Raw genomic sequence first — 12,283 nt, forward strand, 5'->3', positions numbered from 1 at the left:
ATCATACCACTAGACACATTACCCCCACATGCTACTGCTAAAGCAATCCACTGTGCCTTAGTCAGGTTGGATTCAGATAACTCTTGGATGGAAGGAGCTGCTAAAAACCTCTGAACATTGAACAGAGCCATTTTCTCTAAGTTACTCAACTAAATAATTCACAATACAAAGCAAAAAATAACTATGTGGTCACTCTCCTATCAAAATATATCCCTAACACCACCAGTATAAACCATAAACCAGAGTGATATTTTTTTTTTTTTCCACGGGTCTCTGGGCACCAAACAATATTATGTCACGATGCGTATCAAGTACCTGGTTATTACACAACTAATCTCAAGATTCAAAAATATACCTCACTTCAGCCAGATACCTGAACTCTCATAACATTAATTGTTACGACTGAGTACTCTAAAGGTAACAGTGATCCCTTAAGAAAAAACTTATTTATCAATCACTTGAAAAATCAAACTAAGTTCGTCAGAATATGTGTGAGGTATAAAAAATTAAACTAGAAATCTTCTAGAGCAAAAGGGCATCACTCCATCAAAAAACTCTGACTGTTTCCCTGGTCTTAATTCACTTTAGCAAAACTAAAAGAACAAAACATGTTTATCACTTTGCCTTATGCACACACAATCAATCCTATTCACTGGTGATCAATAAATGAAACACTGTTTTTCTAAAAATGTTAAATACAAAAATTTATTTTCAGATTCAAAGTTTATAACTAAATTCACAATTAATTAGAATTCACAATCTGAAAAATTTACTATTAGTTGAAAATAACACAAAACTCAATGAATTCTTGAATTAAATTATGAAACAAAACTAATTCACAAAAAACTTTATCAGGAATTTAAATTAATCAAGTAAAATTTAAACTATCAAGAATTACTCAAGATTTAAAAGAAAATCTCAATAAATGAAATCAAGTATGCAATGTTAAATTAAGTATGCAATGTTAAATTAAGTATGCAATGTTAAGTATGCAATGTTAAATTAAGTATGCAATGTTAAATTACTAAGAAATATTTACAATGCTATGTAAATAAATGTTACATCACAAACATAAAAAATGTGAAAATATAAAGAAATCGTAAATGAAAAACACACAAAAATACACGTAAGATTTATCAATAATGATTTCACTTGTTCAAAATTTCTAACTTATCACACCATAACCTCTAACTTATCATACCATAACCTCCTAACTTATCATACCATGGTATCAATAAGTAAAATTTCACGTTACCTTACACAACTTGTGAAAACCTCTGTAAATCACTTGCTGCAGCTGCGTTACACAATACACACTTTTTACCAGGCGCCGTTACGAACTAAATAACTTTGCTAAATTCAGATCTCAAAGTTAATGTTAAAATGACCACAAAAATTTACGTTAAAAGTAATCTCTTCCTAATTAGGAATGAGAGAGAGAGCGAGAGATATGGAACCGAATCGACTGGTCTCAGAAATCAGAATGAAACAAATTTTAGGATTCCAGTAATACGTGAAACAATTACATGATGTCATTAAAGCATTTTGGGTACGAGATACAAAAGTTCTAGAAGCAGGAGGTGACGTCATTAAAGCGTTTTGGGTGCGAGATACAATGGAGAAGCTTCTAGAAGGAAAGTTACGTCATCCCAGCAAAACGTTTTGAACGCATCTTACAAAACATGACGTAATTGATCAGGACACGTATTCTTTCTCTCAAAGTGGCGAACGTGACTCAAACAATGCATGCAACAACATGAAATCACTCGTCTCGAGCCCGTATGGGACGAATCGGCGTTTGTTTTGCAAATCTGTCATCGCTAATCCAAAACAAAGCGTTCCCTCTTATCTCAACTGATGACAACTGAAACGAAACAAGCCTTGGTAGACACACACGTGTTCACATACTACGCTATTACCAAGAAAGATATTCGTTCTAAATTACGTTACTATTAAAATTATAACAACAATTCTAAATTACGCTATCAAGTAATCATTAGTACTTTTGAGATCTGATGTCAAACTAAATATGACACTTCAACAACCATTATCATTAAACATAACACATGAAAAAGTAAATATGTCAATATTATAGGAGGATATACGTATTACAAAGGCAACATCATGAAAATATATATATATATATATATATATATATATATATATATATATATATATATAATATATATATATATGTGTGTGTGTACATACATATGGTAACTTAAAAATCCTTAAATAACATCAAAATGCTCAGTCTAGACGCAGAATCATTAATCACTTAAGTCCCGATCTCCGACGTGGTATCTTTTCTATAAGGAACTTACAACCATTAGATCAGTTTCCTCTTGGCATTGACAAAACACTAAAGTTAATTAACCTCTGCGTAACTAACAACATTTTCTCTTTTAAAGGAAATTTTTATAAACATAAGTTTGGCTGTAGCACGAGCAACAGGCCCGCCACCATCCCTCCGCCCTAGCGAACCTGTACAAGGAATACTTTGAGACGGAATTTTTGTCGTCTATCACACCCCGTGATATGATCTGGCTTCGGCACGTAGTTGATATTTTTACATTCTGGGACAATAGCTGGAGATTTCAGTGATTTTTTTAATAGACTAAATTCGCTAGTTTCGGTCATAAAATTTAAAACAGAATGGAAAAAGGACGCACAATTGCATTTCTTTGATGTATTAATCGTAACAGAGCAGAATAGATACGCCTTCACAGTATACAGGATGACATCGAACGTCGGGCGATGCTTTAATGGGAGATGTGCGTGCCCCGAGGCATACAAACGGTCAGTAGTCCACCAATATGTGCGACGGGCCTTCACCCACTGTACCACTTGGAAAGCGACACGCGCGAAGCTGGACAGAATACAACAGCCGCTCACAAACAACGGATTTGAAGATAACATGATACAATCAGAAATACATAGGTTTTTGACCACTTCTGCCAACAAACCAACGCAACAGACCAACACGACAAGAAGATAGGACAACAACTAATTTTAACAACGGATACAGCAACAACAGCAACATCATCAGGAAAATTATTAAGAAGGGAGTCGAGCCACAAGCCCCTACACCGACATACTGTAAACATACGTGCATGTTGTAAGCCAACCTACTGCTTGGAGACCTACTACCAAGACCTACTGGCATCCCTTGTCATGAAAAATAGCACCTGTGGACCCACGCCGAAGGGGATTTATTTGCCCTGAGGAGATATGCAAACCTTCCAGTGAAAGCTACATCTGTAGGACATCAACAACAATTCGACGGCGATTAATGGTGCACAGAAACACAAGAGCCATCTTTCAACACTACACAGACAAGCACGACAAAAAACCATCGTTACAAGAATAGACAGACAACACCAGAATAAAATACACATCGGGACTTGACAATAACAGCTGTGTATAACAATGTGCAAGCCAACCCTGGACGTCCAGATGGAGGGAGATAGGGCCCTACCCTCTTACCGCCTCAAGGACAAGAGACAGGGTCAAGGTCGTCGCCAAATCAAGCCCTGCCCAAACACCACAAACGAAGAAATTAATCATTTTATTAGTAATATAAGAAGTAGAAAAAAATATCACACTACTACAATAATGGAGCTACACCATGTATTAACATATGTAAATATAATGTAAATGATTAACCAACCCCTAGTACATTAAGCATTGTAAATATAAAAGTAATAGCAACCCCTCTTAATCCCAAACTGGCGTCCTCTTGGAGCTATAAATAGAACGGAGGATGTTTCTGTGCATCAGTCCTTGCCTGGAAAAGTCTGGACACGGGGGAAATGGAACCGTAGCAAGTGAAATAAATGGAAACCACGCCACGACTGTCTCCTCATCCAGAATTTTGGATGAATGAATGATTTTAAATTATCAGGCGTCTTACTTCTACGGTCAATGACGCCGATGTCAATTAAAAGACTACATAGTGTAGTGTGTTTATACTAGATTGTAATTAAAACTTGTATGATATAAAATTATATCTTACGTAAAAATCCACCTTCTAAATTGTATTTAAAAATGCCATTAGCATCTTACATCACATCCTCTCCAAGGATCTTAGCAAGAATGTACCTGCCATCCGCACCCCGAGCTTCAGAGAGGTATCGAAATCTTAAATCCCCAAGACTGGGGCATTCGACAAGCAAACGCTTTAAAGTCAAGGGGACTAAGCAATCCTCACAATATGGGCAAGGCCTGCCCGTCATTAAAAACTCATGCATTAAACGAGTACGGCCAATGCGAAGATGACTGAGGGCAGTTTCCCATATTCGGGGCATAAAGTTATACTTCCAAGGAGATATAATACTTTTGATCTCTCTCATCTTATTCTGGTCTATAGTCCCAACGCTGTTGCCAAATATCACAAAGACACCGCCTGATATTCGGCCAGAAATCACTGTGATACTGGACATCTTGGAAGTAGTTCTGCTGCAGCTGTTTTTGCCAGTTTGTCAGCCTCTTCATTTCCAGGCACACCAACATTTGCTGCAACCCAGCAAAATTCCACTCTGATACCTCTGAGCTCAATGATGACAAGCCACTCTAGACTTTTTAAAATTAAAGGGTTGGTTGGATTAAAATGTACTAAAGCCTGTAAAACGCTTTTTGCATCACTAAAAACTGTAAAATCGCCATCTTCCATTGTAGCTATTTTTTCAACAGCAGTTAAAATCGCATACAGCTCTGCTGTAAAATTTGATGCTTCTAGAGGAAGTGCACCCCTACAATTACAATCATTAGAATGTACTCAAAATCCAGTGCCAGCATTGGATTTGGAGCCATCCGTGAATATGAAATTACTATTTCGATGGCATTCTGAATGTTGTAAGAAAATGGATCGGATTTCTTCTTCTGCCATATTCTCTTAAAGCCTGTAAAATAATGACAGAAAGAGACTACAGGCAACTTCCAGGGAGGGGTTGTTGGACTTCTAGAGGGAATCAATCCACTAATGGTCAGACTCAGGCTACTCAACAGTTGTTTTACTATATATCCGTAAGGTTGCACTGATTTAGGACGAGCCTCATAGTAGCCAAAGAAATTCTCTCTATGCATTTGAGATGCAAGAGACCCCGGAAGTCTCTGCAACCTACACCAGTATCTGATGGCAGAAGACTGACGATACAGTTCCAGAGGAAGTTCTCCAGCCAGAATTTTGAAGAAATATTAAAAGCAGAAGTGAGAAAATATGAAAAATCTAGTACCAAACCAGTCAGTGCCACAAAGGGGATCGCCCCTACAACAAAAATTGTGAAAGAGAAAAACTTTGCCCTAAAACACACACACAAACATATACATAATACATATAATATATATATATATATATATATATATATATATATATATATATATATATATATGTATATGTGTGTGTGTGTGTGTGTGTGTGTGTGTGTGTGTGTGTGTGTGTGTGTGTGTGTGTGTGTGTAAAATCGCATTTTCCTTTTTATCTGTACATCTTTGCTTCAAAATATATGATTTTTCCATAACTAAGCGCAATTGCTAATAAATAATATGAAATGGTTATGATGTAGTATCATCCAGACGACACTTGTTTTGTACTAGATACCCGACAAAGATTTTCCTATGTTTACAAAGTATACAAATACCCAAACTCCCACGCAGGTCTTTCTACGTGAAAATTACTTACTATACAAAATGACTATGAGTATAAAGACGTTGACTGAAACTCAAAGAATGACACCGATGTATGTAGCACATACATACGTAATCTGTACATTCATTCTTCAAGACTCGTGCAATCCCCCAACTCATGATTACAAGTAATATCTAATCTCAATGGGCTATACAAGGAAGGAAGAGAGAGAGAGAGAGAGAGAGAGAGAGAGAGAGAGAGAGAGAGAGAGAGAGAGAGAGAGAATAGCTGTTAACCCCCTACGAATGCACAGGCTAACACTCAGACTGAGATCAATACAAAGCCCAGAAGCAGCAGCAACAGGCAAATTGATGCACCCAAACGCACACGTGCGGCGCGCACTGACGCACAAATGTACGCACACCAAAAGGTATACACCAAATATAGGCTGGACACCCAATAAAACTACTGCCTGGACGATTCATTTCAACACTCACTCCCTTAAGGGCGCCCACAGCCACCCCGCCCCCTCCAAAGAACACCAACACACCCCTTCCCTCACCAGCCAGGGGACCTCCCTCGACTGCCTCCCTTCCCTATGCCTGTTCCCCAAAGGAGCCATTATCTCCCTACCCAGGGCTTTCCTTCTCCTCGCTCCCAGGCAAGTCCCAGTCCCAACAAAATAGGAACACCAACAGAGCCTTCCCACCCAGTCTGGTCCATCACAGACTGCCCTGCCCTCCCGCCACCAGTACCCCAGAGCAACCTTTCCCTCCATAGCCCGGCCCACTCTCTCTACCCCCCCGATCCAAAAGGCCCTCCGTCCCGTCCCTCTCTCCCATCCTATCAATAGGGTTGGAATGCATGCACCGAAAACAGCATGCAATTGACAAGAAGTACTTTTGGTAGGCATATCCTCAGGGATGAATTAAAAGTACGGCCCAATACTCCTCTTGTTTTTAATGGCTAAGCAACTATGAGGTACGGAATATAGTAGAAATTTAGATACCGGTAGTCACCGACCCAAAAGAATTTATATACGACTTTACTTCATGTCTTTTTTTAAAAATAGACTGCGTTATGCTAATAAAGATCTACTCTTCAAGAGAGCTACCTTTCATTTATACACACATACAAAATCACACACACACACGCGTATAAACATTTTCCTTTTAAGAGGGGGTGGCGCAAGAATACTACTGCCTGTTAGCTAAACACACTTTTTCTTGAGCCCAGCAAATGCTGGTACCCATTTGTGGCTGGGTGGACAGATGATCGTAGGCCAGGAACAAACCATGAACCTAGTAAACGTGCGCTCAGAGCTGTAGAACTCAAGCAACTGCCCAACCCCACTTCACAGAGACGGAAAGATCAAGTGCCTGTGAAAACCTATCAGACATGAACAGGATTTGAATTTTGATCAAAGCTGTGAAAAGTAGATGGTAAAAAGGTGTTTTAAGTGTTTTGAGATTGTCCTGACAAGTGGAAAGAATAAAAGATGACAGGTTACAGAAAAGAGTGTATAGTTTAGAAGCCTTAAGGAAAAGGAGGTGAGGAAGACCAAGAAAAAGTTGGGTAGAGAGAGCTGCTAGAGGTTTTGGAAAGAGGAGGCCTTTATATCTAAGAAGCGTGAGAATGCATTTGGAAAGGGGAGGCCTTTATATCTCAGAAGCGTGAAAATGCACGCAAGACAGAGGTGAATGGTGCAGTGAGCCCTCTGCTTTTGACTGGGACCAACTCTTGTTTGTGGAAACTGCTTTATGGTAAAGAAAAAATACATACATATACATGTATGATGAAGTAGGTACATATATGGTATATTAGATCAATGGGTCTCATCATAGTAACCTCCTCACCAGCCAAGGGACCAATTTCTTGGTAGTAGTCGACTGTTTAAGGTCACATATATATATATATATATATATATATATATATATATATATATATATATATATATATATATATATATATATTATATATATATATACAGAAGCCACCAAAATAAATGTCAAATATATATATATATATATATATATATATATATATATATATATATATATATATATATATATATATATATATATATATATATAATATAATATAAATTATATATAATTATATATATATACACACATATATACATATATATATGGACAATGGAACTGGCATATGTTTCAGCAGTATCAACTTACATATCGCTTGATAACTGGGTGGTCAAAGCCACTGTTTATCACTGTATCTAAATCAGGCCATGTTCGAATCCTGCCTGGGCCAGAAGCACTTAATTATAATTCCCCTTAGGTTTAAGTTATTCCCAAGTTATAGTGACTTTACTATTAAACTTTTTGTATTTATATTTCAGAATATAAAAAAGTCACGTGTGCACAAGTTAAAAATTCCACATATAGATATATATATATATATATATATATATATATATATATATATATATATATATATATATATATAATATATGTATATATATACTGTATAGTACATATATAATATATATACATTATACATATACAGTATAACACTATACATATATATATATACTGTATGTATATGTATGTATATAATGTATATTATGTGTGTATATACGAGGGGGCTTCAAAAGTTCATAGAAAGGGAAAAATAAAAGAAACTATTCAAGTTATGATGTCTATTTTTCAACATATGATCCATCTAAGTCAATACATGTTTGCAATCGCTGGTACCAGCCTTTAAGACCATCTGCATAAAACTGGGGGCCTTGTGATGTGAACCATGTCAAAGCAGCGTTTTTCACATCTTCAACTGACGAATGCTTGATGCCTTTCAAGGATTTTTTCAGTTTTGGAAACAAAAGAAGGCACTAGGGGCTAAATCAGGACTATAAGGTGGATGCTGAGTGATTTCCACCGAAATTCACGTAACAGCTTGCGTCTTGCGAGCGTCATGAGCGGGGGCATTGTCGTGATGGAAAAGGACTCGCCGATGCAGCTTTCCTGGACGTTTTCCAGCAATTTTCTTAGCCAATTTTCTCAAAACTCCTTTGTAAGAATCAGCATTGATTGTTCTTCTGTTTTCAAGGAAGTCAACTAACAAAATCCCCTTTGCATCCCAGAAAACGGTGGCCATGACCTTCCTCTTGAACGTTCTGATTTTGCTTTGGTGGGGCCCTTCCACCCCTTGGCAGCCACTGTTTTGATTGAGTTTTATCTTCGGGATCATATTGGTAGAGCCACGTTTCATCACCGGTAACGATTCTATCTAGAAATGCTTCAGGGTCTTCATCCTACTTGTTCAAAATTGCTGTTGAAAGGCCTGCCCTAGTTTGCTGCTGATCAGGGCGCAACAGCTTTGGGACCCACCTAGCAGAAAGCTTGCTCAGCCCCAAGTTTTCCACTAGAATTGTATAAGCTGAGCCAACAGAGATATTAAGGGTATCGGCAACTAATTCAGTGGTAATTTGCCTATCCTCTTCAATCAGGTTACGAACTGCATCCATGTGTTCCTCACAAACTGACGTGGATGGCCTGCCACTTCGAGGATCATCTTCAACATCGTCTCTTCCACTTCTAAAACGAGTTATCCATTTGTAGGTGGTTGATTTCTTTGGGGCATTATCCCCATAAACTTGATGCAAAGCATCGATGATTTGACAGTTCTTCCAGCCTAGCTTCACCAGGAATTTGATGTTTGTTCTGGCCTCGATTTTGTTGGAATCCATGCTACTGAGTGAGTGCTAACTTCAGACTACTGGTACAGCGTTGTTACATGCATATGACGGTTGCTGTTCAACATGGATAAAGACTATTAGTGAAATAACAAGCAGTTGTAATGAAAACCAAATTCGTCCATAAACTTAGCAGATATGGATGTTTTCCATGAACTTTTGAAGCTCCTTTGTGTGTGTGTGTATATATATATATTATATATATATATATATATATATATATATATATATATAGTATATATATATATATATATATATATATATATATATATATATATATTGTGTTTCCATGCCATTGAAAAATGAGAATTGTACTAATTAAACTATATCAAGCACATTTGTTACCTATTCGTTTAAGCACAGTGCCCCTGACTGTTAATTAAAAAGAGTAACAAGTCAGTAAAGGTAATATTTACCCTATGTATTTATTTATTTATGAAAATATTCTGTCAAGTCATGCACTAGAGCACTTTCGACCGTTCAGAGCTGACAACATTAAAATGAGGGAGTTGGAGTTTGTATGTCAGCAAGTGAAAGTGATTCATAAAACAAAGAAGACAGAGTACATGGATCTGTAGAAGGAACCGACAGAAGCCCCACAGATGCATCAAGAAGAATAGTTAGAGAGGCTGGACAGTAGTGAATACAGTGCACCAAATGAGGTGCACTGACAGAACTTTATTCACAACGGGGTTACCCTTTATCTTTGCCCCAAGCTTTAATAAACAATTTTGCATTATAGAGTAACCAACTTCAGCGTTTAAATGATACCAAAGCCAGTATCCCAGCATGAAAATTACATGGATTCACAGTACTGGTAAGATCAAATATGGCATAGATAGATGGGTTCACTATTCACAGTACTGGTAAGGTCAAACATGGCATAGACAGATGGGTTCAGTATGGTCGTATTGTTACAAATATATATATATACATACATACATACATACATACATACATACATACATACATACGCATACACACACACACACACATATATATATATATATATATATATATATATATATATATATATATATATATATATATATATATATATATATATATATATATATATATACGGTATATATGCTTATACTGTAAGGGTAACTGAAAAGTCGTCGTTCCCCAACCATTCCGTGTTTTGAGCCCACCTGGTGACGGATTGCTTATATCTCCTACATTCTCCTTCGGTGTTTGCTCCAAGGTTGAACGATTTTGATATTTAACGACATTGACAGCTTAAGGTCTGTGAATATGAAAAATGTCACGGTGTATGTAACATTCATACATATATATACTTATAATATATATAAATATGTGTGTTTGTGCTCGCACACGTATATAAAATATGTATGTGGATACTGTTATGATATATATATATATATATACATATATATATATATATATATATATATATATATATATATATATATATATATATATATATATATATATGTATATATATATATATATATATATATATATATATATATATATATATATATATATATATATATATATATATATATATATATATATTTATATATATATATTTATATATATATATATTTATATATATATTTATATATATATAGATATTTATATATATATAGATATATATATATATATATATATATATATATATGTATATATAAAATTGAATAGGTCATTGTCAACCGCACTATCACCAAAATGCTGCGTGGAAGATGGAAACCGGGAATGCATCATTGTCTCCATTAGCTACACTCGCTTTTGGCGTAATAACAGCTGAAGAGAATTTGCTGGGAATAATAAATTCTTCGCTATAAAACCGCCAGCGCTTTATTTATGAGGATGTTCCTACGGTAAAACTCAATGAAGGTCTCCCATTACAAAAAAAATGTCTGAAAAGTAGCGAACGATTATTCTCCCCAACGACCACTCCCAAGGAAAAAAGTCCTCTTTTTCATCCTCTTCCTTCCTCGCGAAAAGGACATAAAAATAGCATGCAAATTAAAATATATATATTAACATTATTTTATTTATGTAAGCTACAAATTGCTGGAAGATAAATTCGGCTGGTGTTGGCGGGCCGAGGAGGATTTCACGGGGCTGATCTATTACTGTTGGAGGGTTGGGGGACGGGGGGGGGGGGAACGGGGACAGGTTATGGACTGGCTAGGCGGGAGAGGTCAGGCACCATCCTACCTCGCATGGAGAGGGTGGCCGTGCCATAAGGGCCCTCTCGGGGTAAAAGGACACCGTAGTAGGGAGGGAGGAATAGGACACCCAGGGATTGCGGGTTTGGGTCTGGTATACCCTGGGTGGAAGGGAGGGCGCAGGAATACTGCAGAGGATGTTTGTCGTACCCACCCATTTCATCTGCTATAGCTTCCAGTGGACATATGGATTTGTCTTTGTCAGACTAATCTTGTAGCGCTGAAATAACCGCACTACAACACTTATCCTTAATTTGATCTTTTTGGACGAAATTATTACATAGGTGTGGATGTCTCTCTTTCTCTCCCTCTCACTTTTCTTTTTGGACGAAATTATTAGATATGTGGATGTATATTTCTCTCCCTATATTTTCTATTTATATATATATTATATATATATATATATATATCTCTATATACTTTCTTATATATATATATATATATATATATATATAAATATATATAAATATATATAAATATATATATATATATATATATATATATATATATATATATATATATATATATTATGGGGTCTTTGTTCCGTGCAAGCCTTCTCCATCTTCTATCTTGCATATCCTGCTCTCTTAACACTTTTATATATATATATATATATATATATATATATATATATATATATATATATATATATATATATATATATATATATATATACATATATATATATATATATAGAGAGAGAGAGAGAGAGAGAGAGAGAGAGAGAGAGAGAGAGAG

General features: G+C 36.1%; 1 protein-coding gene across 1 annotated transcript; it reads right to left on the bottom strand.

The window, feature by feature from the left end:
* Window positions 1-8,903: 8,903 nt before the first annotated feature.
* Window positions 8,904-9,338, bottom strand: LOC136829614 (protein GVQW3-like). Its single transcript, XM_067088462.1, has one exon. It carries the CDS (start codon window positions 9,336-9,338, stop codon window positions 8,904-8,906), a length of 435 nt encoding a protein of 144 aa, XP_066944563.1.
* Between the last annotated feature and the right edge of the window lie 2,945 nt (window positions 9,339-12,283).

This window comes from Macrobrachium rosenbergii, chromosome 44, assembly GCF_040412425.1.
Source record: "Macrobrachium rosenbergii isolate ZJJX-2024 chromosome 44, ASM4041242v1, whole genome shotgun sequence".
NCBI lineage: Eukaryota > Metazoa > Arthropoda > Malacostraca > Decapoda > Palaemonidae > Macrobrachium > Macrobrachium rosenbergii.